The 16,907-nt window shown below is 43.8% G+C and overlaps 1 protein-coding gene across 1 annotated transcript in view; it reads right to left on the bottom strand.

Annotated features, from left to right (window-relative positions):
* The window catches only part of PPP3R1 (protein phosphatase 3 regulatory subunit B, alpha), a 43,185-nt gene extending 27,761 nt beyond the window's left edge, over window positions 1-15,424 (bottom strand). The window contains exon 1 of the mRNA XM_054997626.1: window positions 15,172-15,424. Coding sequence (XP_054853601.1) covers window positions 15,172-15,174 — 3 coding nt within the window. The 5' untranslated portion in view covers window positions 15,175-15,424. The remainder of the gene's footprint in view (window positions 1-15,171) is intronic.
* Window positions 15,425-16,907: the final 1,483 nt, after the last annotated feature.

The following is a 16,907-nucleotide window of genomic DNA, read 5'->3' as shown; positions in this document are numbered from 1 at the left end:
TTAAACCTCCATCTCCCAGGTCAAACTCTAACCATTATCACCACACTGACTCTCCTGGCCAGTGATGGAGAAAAGCTCCTAACACTTGTGGAACAATATTTCACTGTAACACCTAGAGGAAAAGCCACAAGATTCAACCCAATAAAATGTCATGCGAGAGATTACCTTCTTTGCACTGATTGATGTAGTTGCTTGGAACCAGGTCACCTTTTCAAATGCACTGCTCTAGGCAAGAAATATTCACTTTTTTGCCTTAATTCACAATGTTTTGTTTTACTCTGCAATGGAATTGCCACAATCCAGGTTCAAAATCTGGTTTACTACCAATTCCCATTTGATTCCAGCTGCTGGGATTCAAGAGGCAGCGTGAGCTTGGACTTTAACGTAAAGGGCCTAAGCTCACGGCTCACCTATGCTGCAGACTCACCTCACAGAATTAAGTCACCCTCATCTCGAATAACCCATCTGTAAAATGGGAACAACAGTAATCTATCACTTCGCAAGGATGATGGGAGGCCAAATGCAATACAACATCTGTAGTAAAATAAGAGTACTCTACTTCTAACTTTAATAAACTCACTGGAACGTAGTGTTGCTGCTTGCTGCCACTGGACCTGCCTGCCGCTGCTGCTGGTGGAGGTGGACCTGTCTGGCGTTGCTGCTGCAGGTGTAACACAACAGAGTTTACATTTCTGTTTAGGCAATCATGTGTCTTGTTCATACAAGAAATGGGTTGGACCCAACAGAGCAGCTCCTCTGTGAAGTGCAACTTTCCCACCTCTTCCCTCCTAGGACAGCCCAAAAATGCCCTCCCAAATGCTATTCTTGGGGGTCATATTATATCCCCGGAGAAGTCACTCGGAGAGAAATCCTGGCCACAGAAATACTCTGTTGGATCCAAGTCCCTGTCTCTTCCCCCATCTTTTGCGAATTTATACCAGTTTCCCCCTCCCTCCCTGCTTCATCTGGGCCAGTGAGCAGTAGTATGTTCTTTCTTAAGAAACAATACTCCATGACATTCTTCAGTGGTATTTACAGTTATATAGCAGCTTGTTTGCCCATAATTTCCAGGAATTCTCTCTGAAAAGTGTTGCCCTACCTATTCATAAGCCATTTTTTTTTAAACGAAAAGAGCTACTGCTTGGGTAGCTCAATACTTTATTTCTAATTATTCTTATGCCCCTTTCATACAGCTCTTTAAACTGGATTGAAGCATCATTTCATCCTGAAGGGGTGTGAATACTTAAAAAAGAGAGAGAGGGATCTGTTCACTTAAGCAGCCAAGAAAGGGATCTTACAAAAGGGATCTTAATTATTCAAATGGCTGGGAAGTTCAGGACTTAGTCTGACCCAAGGCTCTGTTCCCAAACCTAGGTTTACTCCCAAAGTTAACTGATTATAAAGTTGTAACCCCAGAGTGACTTTTCTTTACCTCCAAAACAGCAACCATCCTGCAAACATCTGAGCATGATAATTACTACTACTACAGGAAAGAGTTCTCACACTAGAACACTGCAATCCTGAACAGAGTTACTCCCATCTAGCCCCATTAGTTTTAATGGGCTTAGACTGGAATAAACCTGAACAGGATAGCACTGCAAGTGCATGAGATGAAGCATCATGGCATTCTTTTTACCAGATTATTCATGCTTGAAGAGCCCCGTGGCGCAGAGTGGTAAGTGGCAGTACTGCAGCCCAAGCTCTGCTCACGACCTGAGTTTGATCCTGGCGGAAGCCGGGTTCAGACAGCCGGCTCAAGGTTCAATAAGAAACTTCTCATGCCCTGAGAGGACCAGTACATAACACAATACATTCATGGCAGATATGCAGACAGGCATATGACACCTAATGAAACTGACAGCCCCTTTCTCCTGCTGCCCGGGCTATCAGTTTTACAGACCCCGTGCTGGGTTCAGCCCATAGGCTGAAACTGGCACGGGATCTGTGAAACTGACAGCCCAGTTCTCCTGCTGCCCAGGCAGCAGAAGGGGCTGTCTGTTTCAAATGTCCCACACTGGCTTCAGCGGCTGGTGCAGGGTGGCTGAAATGCCACGAACCAGGAAAAGGTTGGATGTTCATGGTTCGAGGTTCCGTGGAATGCTACGAACCACGAATCACGTGGTTTGGGTTTTTTTGGTTCATGCCCATGTCTAGTTAGAACTAATCAATGATTATATTTTGAGTTAGTTGAGAAGTCCACAATCTGCACCTCCAATTATTCTGAGTCCTTAATATATATATTAAGTGGAATGGTGACACCAAACAGTTGTGCTATAAGATATTTACTTTGGCAGTCCAACTACAGCTGAGCCTTTAAAATTAATCTCCACCACTACAGCCAACAGTAAAGTGTCTGTTCCACAAGAATCATGGAAGCTGTAAAGCAAGGCCACCCACATGCAAGACAATGACTTCTGCATGCTCTGAGAACTCTCCCAGCTATGGGGAAAGTAATCATTTTGTGATATTTTTAGCAAATGGTCAAAGCATGAACATGTTCACTGCTTGATTACAAGACTTGGAATGTTCAGGACAGTTAGGTAATACATAAAATACTACAAACTATAAGGGAATCATATCACTGTTAGTAGTGGTATAAAGATTAAGCATGCCTTGTTGAGCTGACCAAGGCACAAAATTCTGACATCTTCAGGGACAGTTCATCAAAACAATCAATAAGTAGGAGAGCAGTATAAAATCAGCCAGATCTGCCTGGATACTTGGACAGGATTGGGGCAATATATATTTTTCTGAATGTCCTTAAAAATGAGCAACTCAAAAGGACATGTTTGACTGTTTCAATCAGACCCAAACAACAAGGGCGGATACGTTGGCAGTATGGAGTACATGACTATCCCCCTTCAAGACTGATGGTAACGCGTTAAAGCAGGCCAAGGTGAAGGGGATTTTAATGCATAAAGACGCCAGGCCAAAATTTTTGCCACAATCCCTGGCAAAAATTAATTTCCCAGTAATTGTTGTTTAATTATTCCTTTAGCTCCCAAGAGCCCAATACGCTGTACGGCTGGGAGGATAAAACCATAAAGTCGTAATTTCTCACCCACCCTGAGTGATTATCTAGAAGTAATGAGGTTGTTTGGGACAGTTGAGAATCAGTTAAAAGGGTGGTGGTGGAATAACAAATGGGGGGGGGGGGGAGTTAGACTGCTAAGGCACCCAAGAACTTGTAGGATCCCAGAGATAAAAACAGATACATTTTCCCAAAAGACCCAAATCATGCCACATGGACTTCCAGCTTGTTCTCTCCAATATCAAACTTCATGGTCCAATACTTGGAGCAATGAAAATGTCTGCAGACCATGAAGGGGATTCTACATACTCAGGATATTTCCCAAGACAGAAAAATCTTAAGTTTGTAACTTTAAAGATTTTTTTTTTAAGCCCAGTGAGAAGCAAGCATTTTCAATGCACCCAGGAGGAGCACAACTGGAGGATATCTGCTTTGGGGGAGGATGAATGCATTGAAGGGGTGCATCCTAATCCGAATGCCTCCTTTCCCCCGCCAATCAATGCTGCTGTAAGCATTTAAGGGCTCTGATCATTTTGAACCAGAAAGGGGTGGGTGGATAGGTCTTAAACGGGACTCGGAGGGTTTGTGCCACAGTATTACACCATCACCAAAAAACCATAAGTTGCGACGGGGACAACAGTTCCCAACGCCTCTAACCAGGGGGGGGGGGTCATACGAGAGCCTAGGCACGCATGTAGTGCACATTCCCACACAGCATTCAGGCACACACCGCAGGAACAAAAAGATAAACGCCTGCATTGTTCTGCTTAGGTTTAGAAATAGCCAAACCACTCCTGGCTCAGCCAGCCTGAAGCCTCAGCAAGAATTATACTACAGCACAGGACTACTGAAGTTTAAGGTCAGGCAAGCAGGGAAACATCTAGCCCAAACCTCAACAGTCTTCCCCAGTTCCGCATGGTCTCCACTTTGAAATGCACAACTTTAGAAGGATGCAAAATGGCAAACAAAATGTGGAAAGAACATACTACGGTTAAATTGTAACTGTATTTATTAAGAAAGCCAACTTTACCATGCCTTTCCTAAAGGCTCAAATTGGCTCACAAATATGCTAAAAGCAGCTATTGCGTTTCCTCAAAAATATACTCAACAGAAGCTGCTTACAACCAAGATCAAAAGACCACCCTAAAATCAACATTCAATTATTAATATGTTCTGAAGCAAATGGAGAGCCAGTGTGGTGTAGTGGACAGATTGTCAGACTAGGATCAGGGAGAATCAAGTTTGATTCCCCACTGCCATAGAAGCTCGCCGGGTGGCCTTGAGTCAGTCTCACACTCTCATCCTAACCTACCTCATAAGGTTGTTGTGAGGGTGAAATGGATGAGAGAAGAAGGATGTAAGCCATTTTGGGTCCCCTTTGGGGAGAAAGGCAGGGTATAGATGAAGTCAATAAATGAAGTCAATAATAAGCAAAATGTTTCATAGAAGTTCAATACAAAAACATCTTACTGGCATTGTCTGGAAAAGGTGAGAAGAAGGAAGGCTCCTGATTTCTTCATTGATTTATAGAAACTAAATGATGCAGAAAAGGAGCTCAAGAACCAGCAATCGGGCAAGAGAAGTCTTAGGGGCTTTTGTTGCTGCTTCCCACGTAGTTGACAAAAAAGGAAGGAACAGCATTTGAAGGCTCTGGGCCTTTGAAGCAGATCCTAAAGGCCTTCCTGGCATCAAGACAGCGCCACCGCGTGTCCCTAGGCTAAGGGAAGGAAGATGAGAGGATCTTGGCTCTTGTTTTCTGTGGAACATAGTACTGACTTTGGGGATAAATGAGATTGCATCACAGCACTGCTTACTGTTCTGTCCGGTGCTAGAAAGCCGGGTCACACACAGAGAGTGACCAGTATGGAGAAGCAACATGTTGACATAACTGCCACTAGGAAGGCTGTCTTGATCGACAAGCGAGGAAAGGCAACGTCCATTAAAAGATTCCCTAGTGAGGGCTTGAAATACCAGATTCAGCTGTCAAGTAGGAAATCTATGAACTACAGCGGGGAATAAAAAGGATGCCTCCCTGAAGAAATGCATAATATGAGGATGCAATGAACACTTTATAACCTGATCAGTTATCCAGCAAGGAAAAGGTTAGTCCCATCAGTAGGTCACACGGCCTGAGGAGGGAGTCCAGGCCAAAGCAGAGGCAACCCACTAGACAGCCCTGGTCCTTCTGAAAGAAAAAAGGGCGCACTTGCTTGAAGATCTCCTTTTCAGAAAGTGCGATACATCGTGCTACAAGAGTAGAAAGCACTAAATACTATCTAGCTGCCAAGTCCCAACCAATGCCATCTTCTTCCAAAAAGGGACCTACCTTCTAGAAGATGAAGCAGATCACCTATACCACTAGAGCACAAACAGTAGGGGGAAAGGTTTAGCTAGGAGAGCCTTGCTTGGTGAAGCAGAGCCACTGAGTCTTAAGGCAGTTCGATAATTTAGAGAATATTCCGTTCTGGACCTTCTCAAGTATAGTAATTTTTCACTCACCCCTTATGGCTATTATCTGTAATTTGGCCACATCAGTACATACTGGGAAAACGCAAGGTTTTCACTGTCAGAACAGGTGGAAAGATTGAGTGTTAATATGGGTCTCTGAAAAACATACAGTGGCTTGGATGCAGAGAAGCACAAGCAGAAGCATAAATGGACTTAGTGCAGCCCTGCCTGCCCAATAATTAATGCTTTCCTCTCTATATATTACAGTGCCCAAGTCCATATTGGCTTTGTGTCACAGCTATCTGTGGAGTTTACGGTATCACAAGGGAGCCATTACCTAAGCATATGACTGCACTTAACCAGGTACAGGAAGGAAATCAATTCCTCACCCTCAAGAATCAGGAACAAAGGGGCTTTACTGCAAAGCCATTGTAGTGTAACAGATAAATGTGGGATCGGTGAGACCAAGGTTTAAATCTCATCTTGATCATGAAATAAACTGGCTATTTTTTTCTCAGCCTACCCTATCAGTATGTTGTGTTCATTACAGCAGGATTAAATATATTAAACTAGCAACACCGTCTGTTGTGGGAAAAAATATAATGAGCTCTAGAAAGGGGAGGGTGGGCGGGCAGGCATTGCTACCTGGTCCGCGCCTGATCCCAGCCGGTTAACGGGGGGCAGGCAGCCTGCTCCATGCCTGATCCTGGACGGTTAAGGGGGGGCAGGCATTGCCACCTGCTCTGTGCCTGATCCTGGCCGGGTGAAGCAGGGGGCGGGTATTGCCACCTGCTCTAGGCCCCAGTCATTGCTGGGTGAAGGTGGGGCACTGCCACCTCCTCCTTGCCCTGATCACTGCCATGCAACGGTCGTGGGGGAGGGAGGGATGGGCCACCTTGCCTGCACTGCCCACCATGGCGCGCTCTCTGGAGACCCAGGCTTCCTCGCCTGGGTTTTCCACCGCAGCGGCGCCCTCTGGAGGCACACCAGGATAAGATATGAGTTGTCAAGAATACGGCTTGCCTTTTATGTAATACGATATGAGGGATGACTGCCCAGCAGCTAGGGTCCAGGCTAATATCTTATTTCTCTGCTGCACCAAATTCATTCAAAATTTGTAAGTCTCTTCAACAAATGTATGCATCACTTCATCACTAAGATACCTCCTCACAGAATGCTCGATAACACCACTAACAAAATACTAGCTTGGAGAGTTATCACCACGTTTCATTTAACTTCTAAACAAATCCCAGCATCATCTTAGCATGGAGATTAGATGACAGAACCACTGCCTCTGTAAGAACAGGCCTTGACAATCAAGTACTGAGTGACAATGACATTCCTCCGAAGTCTCAAGGCGACTTTTGTTCTTTTCATAAAACAATACCACATCATAATGCACGCAGGTTTATAGGGGGTGACAGGAAAGTGGCATCCCAGACAAACGCTAAGTGCCATAACCAAGGCAAAGGCTTCATTAACCAATGCACAATGTTGTGTGTCCTGCACAACACCAAATATAAAAACATGTGTGGACAATAGTGTCAAAAGCAGCCTTTCTTCATCCAGTTACAGGCAGCAATGAAAAATTTCTATATATGGCAACAGCATTTCCATAGACAAATATTAAAAGAAGCACAGAGGGATTTTTTTTTCATATATTTACATTAAGTACAGCAGCTTTGGTTACAAACTGTCGGGGGGAAAATGCAATTCCACATACACAGTTGTCAATAAGGGAATCAACAACTCTTCCAAGGAGTCTGCACCCCCTAAAAATGTCCATAAATACACCTCCATATGGATTAGAATGGGCCGAAGATCATGTACTCTCAATTCATCAGGCAAAAAAATTACACCAAAACAAACAAACAAAAACCCCAATCCAAGTACACGGGCCAAAGAATTCGTCACACAACAGAAGACACAGAATTGTATGCCTATATAGAAATTTTACTGCACAAATGAAACCAGCTAAATTTTAAAAATATAGCAGGGATTCAAATGTGTCTTTAACGCTTGTGGCAACTGGCTATTAGCTGTTCATGGAACAGTCTTCCCTGAAGACACACCAGTTATTACTTCAACTAATAGCCACTGTGTATTAAAAGACGCAGCAGTCTAAGAGCCAGATCCAACTCAGAAATAAGCCTGGAACAGGGGAACTTGTTTCTTTGCAAGTACTACTCTAGCAGCAGCATTCCACAAGTCCTGAAGCTTGGCTAATTCCAATGTCAAATTGATTAAAGTTCTTAAATTTAACTTCAACTTAAATTGTAGCTATTTTAAAGGGGGGAAATCCCTTTATAACACCAACTAAATCAGACATAAAACTGTATAAGCACAGACCACTGTCTTTATCAAGTGAATGCGTTACTAGATTCAAGGCAAGAAACAAAAAATCCTTATCAAATAGAAATTCCCATGGTCTACACAGACAACACCCTGCCCTCCACAAAGTCATTTCTGATTCCCCCCCCCGCTCTTCACAAGGACTCTCATTAAAGCAAATTTGTCCCAGTGTCTTACTTTTACACATCAACCACCACCAGATTTGGCACGATCAGCTTTGTGTTTTCTTTTTTTGTAATTTCTTAAAAATAAAAAGGCCAACATTGCATTCTTCTGCTACCTACAACTATGTTACAACCTTCGAGAAGCAACAGTTAACGGGATATTCTGTAGATCAGAACAAGATATAGCAAATGTCAATTATTTGCATTCAGACTTTAGATGATAAACAAGACTGTCAGTAAGCAATCCAACAATCCACATTAACTACTTTCAATAGTAGGACACCAATAATCAGGGTGCTTCCTCTCACTGAACCATCGAGTTAATGATGGTTGAAACTATGAATATGGAGGAAAGATGCCTAGTTTTTATTCAGCCCAGTTGAAAGATACAAGTGCAGAATGTTTAGAGAGTATTTTGTAAGCTGCCATACAAAAATATCGGACTTTAAGAAACCCTGCATGCTACCTACACTGGCGATCTATACCTCTAGATGGATCCAGCACAGCACTCGCACAGGAATGGGTACCTTCTGCTGAAGGATCACTGGATCCAAATCTGTACTTAATGAGCTTATTTACATAGTAACTAGAACAACTTCTGCGTGAAAAAAAAATCTTAATGGTTTTATGCACTTGACCAATTTACGGTCAATTTAAGCAGTCCAGAATGTTGAACAGAATTTTAAATGACTATAGCTTCACTATCATTTTGCCCGTTCCCTGAAGAGTATTTAGGGAGTTCTGGACACACTTTGGATTGTTGCACCAACGCAATGTGTGGGTTACCCAAGGTATCAACCTACTGTGCTCTCAGAAGAAAAGTTCAGAGATAAACAAGCGTGGGAAAACTAAAGTATTCCAAATTTTGATTTATGTAAGACTAATAAATATCTGGCTCCCAGCAACAAAACAGAATGGGATACGGGAAATCAAGGTGGAAAATGGAGTGAGGCGTGTTTGTATAAAACCACTGCCCCTGACCCCTTCCACTGTTAGGTGTTCACCTGTCAAACCCAACAAGACCCTGCGTAATGTTTGTTTATGCTCTGATGCCTTGGGTCTAACTAAAGGCTGAAGCTATTTCGTGACTGTGATGTGGAAGTATACTACTACTACTGTTATCCGTATGTTCTCCTATACTCCTCTTGCCTGAGCCTGGGAAGAGATGCTAGCACTGACACTCACTACCCTGAGACGTTTTCTACATCAGCTCTGCTCTCTGCTCTTTCCCGCCTGGAGGCTTTTGCTTAAACTTAGCTAACCGTTAAGTCAAGGGGGCGGGGATTTAGGATGTGCATGTGCATTGTGCTTGTAGAGAATCGCCATTCCTGTCAAGGATGGCGTAGGACTTATGGCAAGACAATAAAGTTCCACAAACTAGAAAAGAACTCATAACTAGTCTATTTGTAGCAGCAAAAACAATAATCACAATAAAATGGAATGCTAAGGCAGCACCAAATATAGACCAATGGCTTAGTAAGGTGTGGGACCAAATGATTATGGAAAAAATTACAGAAAGAATTCAACAATCCTCAGAAAAAGAAAAGACAACAGAATTTTACAGTAAGTGGAAGCCATTTCTTGACTACATTACAACAAGCAATATACAGTCTACGAACACAATCTACCAGTCATTAATAGAAATATAAGCAATTGAAGAACAACACAACTTTCATGGATCTATATGAGGAAAAACCATTTAAAGAAAAAGAAACTTTAAATGTTAACAGTAAACTTGTAAATAAGTTATTGTTATGTGAATGTAAGACTTGAATTGGACTATGTGCTTGATAACCTTTAATTTTTTTTAAAAAAAAAAGGATGGCGTAGGATCCTGACACTGGTAGCTTATCAATAAAGTTCTTATTATTTCGTCAGTCCTAAGTAGATAAACATTGTTTACAAGCTGAATTAATCATAGGAAGTTTCCCTCATTTTTAACCAGCTTCATACTTTAGTAGTATGACAACTGAAAGGTTCTTCAGCTAGGATGGTCAAGGGGACTGAACAAACTCCCTGACTTCTAAGACTTTGTGGTTACATTATCAGATTAGGACCTGGGAGACCCAGGTTCGAATCCCTGCTCTAACGTGGAAGCTTGCCACATTCAGCCTAATCTGCCTTGCAAGTAAGAAAGGAGAGGCAAACAAAGTAAACCACTTCAGGTCCCCTCTGAAGAAAAAAGTAAGGTATCAAAGTAAATAAATAAGAATAAGCAAAAACTTTCAGGTGAATAATACTTTAGATACAACATTGCATATGTAAACGGTACATCACTATAAATAGATTACAATGGAGTTGAAACTACAGTGGCATTGCTAATGTGCTTCTAAAATGTGTTTTTATCAAACATATTTAAAGATGCAATAATTACAAACATTCACACATGCCATGTACTCAGCTCCAGTGGAAGGATATCACTACTGTTTCAACAATTGCCACAACTGAGTATTCTCTAGATACACAAGCAACTGGTATGGACTTGGAGCTGGGGGGAGGGGGGGGATAAACCTGATGACAGTCTTTAATCTATGTATTATTTTGACATGGAAGTATTTATAGTGTTTTATGAAATCAAATAAACTTAATACCCAATTACAAATATTTCTCAATGTACACTTTAAAAAATGTTTTGCATTAAAGATTTTAATGTACTCACAGCTGCCAACTATATTTAATATTATTACATTATCCAATTCAATTTAGCTTTTTTATTACTTGCTTTACTCAGATTACATCTTACATCTTATAAACAAGCTACCTATCACTGATACTACAATACTTTCACCTCAGAGCGTTCACTATGCCTGGCAGCGCTTCGGTCCTGCAGAAACATAAAGAATATATTACTTCACACTCCTCCCAAAAAAATTGCTAAATTAAAATTTAAGTGAAAGTGAATTTTTTTTCAATTTTAACAAATAAACTATTACTATAATACTGTTTAAACCGTACTTAAATAAGTGGATGTTTTTGTACCATCGGACAATGTGTTCCCCCACTGCTTTTCAGCATTATTCCTTAATTTGAAAAACCTCATAATTGTCAAATTTCCCATTTTCCATTTGCCAGAAATATTTCAAAAGGGGGGGGTCTGTTATTCTCATGCTCTCCCCCCTCCCTTAAGGATACCTAGATGTGCTGTCTCAAAGATGGACAATGAAGGGGAGTTGGTCATCCAGATCACAGCCAATGAGTGGCATTAAGGTAAATGATAACAGCTTTGAGCACACTGCCCAGGAGAGAAATGTTTGCTCACATGCAAAATACTGCAGTCTGGGTGATGAAAGAATGTGGTACCCTGGCAACAGAAACATGGCCCTAAGAGAAAACTGCACAATAAATGCTCCTCTCAGCACAAAACACCGTGGGTTGTGAAGAAAAGCCCTACATGACCAAGTACAAGGGGGGGTGGGAACAGTGTCTTCCACACAGGGATGGGATTTTGTAGCTTCCTTGTTCCTGATGTGGCTGCAGATAAAGTGCAGCAGCAACACAGCTTCCACAGGGAAGGTTCCCTGCAGTTTCCCTGTTCCAATTCCCAGAAGTGGATGCTACCCGCCCCCAACTGGGCCATGAGGGCTTTTGCTATTTTTTTAATTGGCGCTAGAATACTGTTATACTGATATAATGTTGTAACTATGGGAGCAGCAGGTTTTATGAATCCCCAACTTTCATTTTAAAAACCAGAGTAAGTCTCTAGCCTCTTCATTTGTATCCCTGCAATGGAAGGGGTTAGAGAATTGCTTTTAAAATGAAAAATTCAGAGAACTCACTACACCTATTGTTACAGCAGGGTAGATATATTCTAGTGCCATTTTTTAAAAAAATAAAAAGCCCCCCTTCCCAGGTAGCGGGGGTAGGAAATGGCTGTTTATAGGGACACGGCTAGGGAAAATGGCTGTGATATGGCCCAGAAAATCCAAATTTTCCCACTCCAGGCTTTACTGAAATCTTTCCTCAAATTTAGAAGAAAAACAGTTTTCAGAAAGTCTGGAGAAAAGCTAGGTAAACATCTGGAGGTGCATGAATGCACTACAATACTATAGGGAAACAGGAAAAAGCCCCGCTTCTCAAAAGCAGTGAACTCAGGGCGGATCACCCATGTGGAAGCCATCCCCATCTCACACCTACAAAACAATATATACTTTTTGTATTAAGTGTAGCAGTTGCTTAAAGATAGGTAGCTATAGAACACTTTGTAAGTAAGTTGCTAAGCTTCTATTCCCTTACAAGTGCTGGATATTGCTGTAGTCCCCTTGACTGTCATTATTCAAGAACAAACTACAGTCCGTGGCACTCAGCACTTACATTTCTCAAATAGCTATCATATGGCAAGAATGTCTACTGTTTTAAGTGGCAAAGTCCTTCAACAAGCTTAATTTGTGGATCAAGGCCAGTAGGTCCAGAGGTAGAAACAGATGGCCAGCTTCCTGATGAGGAATTCAAAGTGGAACGATTCTGTCGCACTGCACGGAAATTAAACTTTCCGGGGTGCAGTACAGCAGAGCAACCTATTCATCTCTGATCGAGATGTAACATTCCCTGAATAAAAGAAAAGCAACTGAAATTCAACTGTATATGATAACTCTTTTTCACAGGGAGGCTACACAAGACTTTAAAATATTTTGCAATACAACTGTTTTCACATAATTATGCGAAGACAGTTATGCAAAAATATTCTTATAAAATGATGACCTTATATTTATTTAAACATCAATTGCAGAGAATTTACTGAAGCTTTTAAAACTTAATAGCCCTATCTAAGTCAGAAACAGAGCAACGTTATTTTCAATGGGAGTCAATCTGAAGCATGCATGCTTCAGACAGCAGCCTCTGTTGTGGTTTTTCATTGATGAAACGTAACATCCCTTGCTTTATCTTGTTACAGTACTGCCTAGAACTATTTTGAGTTCTGGCCAGTTAATGCCTCCTATATTAACATTTCAAAATCAAAGCAAGCATTTAAACTACAGTCTCTCTGTTACAGTACAGACAACTATAATTTCATTCTTAATATTCAAAGTATACACTGCGGACATGAGCCTTACTATTCAGTATTTCTTCCACGGATTTGCTTTGTAAACTAAAAGCTGAATTTCCATTTCTGAAAACTTAAACCAAAGTAAAAAGAGAGAGAACACAATCTGTGGCTCACATTCACTGCAAAACTTTAAACAACTGGAGAGCTGAAAGTGAAGAACACAGCATACAGGGTTTCCAATTAAAAAAAATAGAAGTTGTTACAAAAGGGAAGGCAATCTATAATTCAGGCTAACAAATGTTTGTGGAAAAGGGCGTTGATTCTTGGCACTAGCAGTAGGGAGGAGACACCCCTAGCGTTGACATAAAATACTACAACAGCAGAGACTGTATTACTGGCTTCATTTTATAGCAATGAAAAGCAAATTTTAATCTCCAAGATTTTTAACTGCTGCAGCCCCCTGCCCCCCCTCCTCCAGTAAAACTGCAAAAGCAGCACAACACAGCCAGGTTTATAAAATGCAACCTTTTATGTACAAGGGAAAGGATAATTTAACTGGCTGTTTAAATCACATTTAAAAGACTGCCTTTGGGAGGAGGGAGTGTTCATGTGTGCAAAAGAAGAAGCCTGCACAACTTTCCATGTTTTAGAAACAACAGCCAAGGTATTAAAAGGCGAAAAACATGGCTGAACACTGGCCCCTAAAACAAGGCAACTGAAGAGGAAAAGGGAGAATTCTGTGAACTTGAGAGCTCATTGGATAAAAGATGAATATTTTGATCTTGATGAAGGTAAGATGATGGTTTGCAGAGAGTTCCAGCTACATTACTAAAGGAAAAAATTAATCCACGTTAGTAGGAAAGAAGGAAAAGTGACAGGGCGTCATAGTGCAAGTGAATATGGTATTCGAAGGTCCCCACCTCCAGTTATACAACAGCCCGATTGATTAGACACAATGGAAACATGAGAAGGAAGAAAGGAGGCATCAAAAGGAAGAAACCTGAAGGTACACCAGGAGGCATGTTGAAGGTGGTCTAGAATCTGGGAGCAGGAAGAAGAAAAATTCTGAAGACTCTTGTAGTTTTATGACAAGAATCCAGGCTCGAACTGTGTGGGAAGGGAAGCAGAAGGGGAAGAAAGCTGGTGGATGCAGGGAAGATGTGACGTGGGAAGACAGAGAACCTGACTGCAGTCAGAATAGCCCCTGTGAACCAAACAGGACTTACTACCTATGCAGGTTTACTTGGATCACGTTTATTGGACATGGCTGCATAGATGCGCCTCTCCCAGATCAAGATAGTTACCAGCGACCACCAATCCTACCCACAATCAGGGCCAGGTAACCTGGCCGGCAAGAACTTCCAAATTTCCCTGCAGGCTTGGGGGGGAGGGGCTCCTCACCTGTCTCAGCAATGGCCTCATAAACATACCATTTCTGGATTAGCTAACTAAGAATATGAAGGTGACTAGGAGAATGGGGGAGCCTAATTCCTTGGGCGGGTGGGGGTGAGCACGAGGTGCTGCAGAAAGCAATGCAAATACGCAAGAGCAGCTGCGTGGGCTCGACAGAACTTGCAGGATTTCTCCCCCCCCCCCTCCCACCTCTGGAGATGTGGAGGAGCCACAAAGGGAAAGGGGGACGGATATTTGCGGGATGGGGGTGGTGGTGGAGTGCAGAATATAAAGAAAACGGGGGGGGCATTTGCAGAAGGTAGGTGGGGGGGGATTTCCACCGCCGTCCCCCGTCGTGTGGAGGGGAATAGGAATGTAGGTGGAGGTAGATTCCCCCCCCCCACACGCAAATTGATGAGGAGCCCTTTGCAGAATGCGGGTGGGGGGATTGTAGGTGGGGAAAGAATGCAGGGGGGGGCGAATGCAGAAGGCAAGCCAGGGGGTGGGGAGGAGAGGAAGAGGCTCCTTCTGGGCGTCGGGTGGGGCACTGCGGGGAAGAGGTCACCGCTGGGTGAAGGCGAGAACCGGAAAAGCCGCCGGAGCCTGCAAGCGGGACGGGGGGAGGGGGTGGGAGGACGCCTCCGAGGGCGGGCGGGCGGGCGGGGGAGCTCCGTGAGGGCCTGCGCGGAGGAGGAAAGTCGGGGGAGGAAAAGCGGCCTCGACGCCACGCGGAGGGAGAAAGGGGGGGGTGAGAAAAGAGTCCCCCCCGAGCCCCCCCCCCGAGCCCGGCGGTGCCTCACCATGGTGGCGGGTGGGTGTCGAGCCGAATCCGCCGCCCAGTGCCGGCCTCCCTCGCCGCCGCCTGCTCCTCCTGCCTGCCTGCCTGCCTGCCTTCCTCCTCGCCCGAGCGAAGGGCTGCTCCGAGGCCGGCGGGCGAACGGCTCCGGGCCGGCGGTTGGGCTGAGGGTTCCGCCGCAGTGACCCGCAGCCTCGTGAGGGAGAGGCGGAGGCGAGGCGACGGAGGCGAAGGATCGGCAGCGCGGGGCGGGGCTTCGGGCATCCGGGTCAGCGCGGAGGCTCCGCCCCCTCCGCAGCCGCCGGGGCTCGGCCTAGAGGGGTCATTTGCATACGGAGGGGCGGCTGATGTCACCGCGGCGAAGGGCGGGGCGGGGGAAAGGGAGGCCGAGCGGGGAGAGAATGGAGGCGGCGGGAGGGGGAGGGAAGTCGCGTTCCTAGAGCGGGCGCTATCAAGGGCAGCGGCGGTTGCCAACCTCCCAGCGGGGGTTCAATTACCACAGAAATCAGTTCCCCTGGAGAAAATGGCCGCCCTGAAATAAATGATTTCTTTAGCTTTTCTTTTGCTTATACAGTCTTTTTTAAAAAATTCTGTTATAAAATTCGTGATAAAAATCATGGGGGAGGGAGAGAAAATGGCTGCCCTGGAAGGTGGGCTCTTTTAAAATATATATATAAGTGCTTTATCGTACATAGCTCAATACAAGAATAAATCAGACGAAATTTGTACTGGATGGAATATTGTAAATGCAGTAATTCTGAGGAACTGTGTGTGAGAGATTTTGGAGTACGTTAATTTGTAGGCAATTATCAATAGTTAACAATATCAGGGAGAGGCGTGTTCTGACTGGGATATAAGTAGGGCTACCAGTCAACAGGTGGTGCCTGGAGATCTCCCGGAATTACAACTGATCTCCAAGTAGGGCTGCCAGCCTCCAGGTAGTGGCTGGAGATCTCCCGGAATTACAGCTGGTCTCCAGGCCACAGAGAACAGTTCACCTGGAGAAAATGGCTACTTTTGGGGGTGGAATCTATGGAATTATGCCATGCCAAGGTCATTTCCCTTCCCCAAACCCCGCTTTCTCCAGGTTTCACCCCCCCCCCAATCTCCAGGATTTTCCAACCTGGAGCTGGCAACCCTATTGCCAGAGAGATCAGTTCCGCTGGATAAAATGGCAGTTTTGGAGGGTGGACTCTGTGGCATTATGCTCCCCAAACTCTGCCTACTGCAGGCTCCACACCCAAATTTTCCAGGAATTTCCCAACCTGGAGCTGGCAACCTGATCAACATTTTTACGCATATCTGACCAAGGGAGCGTTGACTCTCGAGCTTATTCCCTGGAAACTCTTGTTGGCCTTCAAAGTGTTATAAGACTCGAATCATGCTTTTCTGCCACAAACCAACACGGCTACCCACTCGGCAATGGTTTTGTAGGAAATTATTGATAATTGCCTACAAAATAATTTATCCCCCAATCTCCTATATCACAGTTGCTCAGTAAAAATTACACAATTGCTCAGTTATAAAGAGTCATAAGCCGGTTGCAGTTCCTGAAGCCAAAAATCATTTTAATCTTTATATGTGAATATGTATTCATTTTATTCTTAGAGATCAACAAGAAGTGACAAGGCCTTGGTCCCTGTTTTAAAATGACAAACCCCTTCTTGTGAAGAGTCCTGGGAGAAGAACACCCTACTGCTTGCCTCTGGGCCTTGTTCCTGAGCAAACTTCTTCCCTCAC

The sequence above is a fragment of the Eublepharis macularius genome, chromosome 1, assembly GCF_028583425.1.
Source record: "Eublepharis macularius isolate TG4126 chromosome 1, MPM_Emac_v1.0, whole genome shotgun sequence".
In the NCBI taxonomy this organism is placed as follows: domain Eukaryota; kingdom Metazoa; phylum Chordata; class Lepidosauria; order Squamata; family Eublepharidae; genus Eublepharis; species Eublepharis macularius.
Note: the sequence above shows the minus strand (reverse complement) of the source record. Positions and strands in the feature narration are given on the sequence as shown.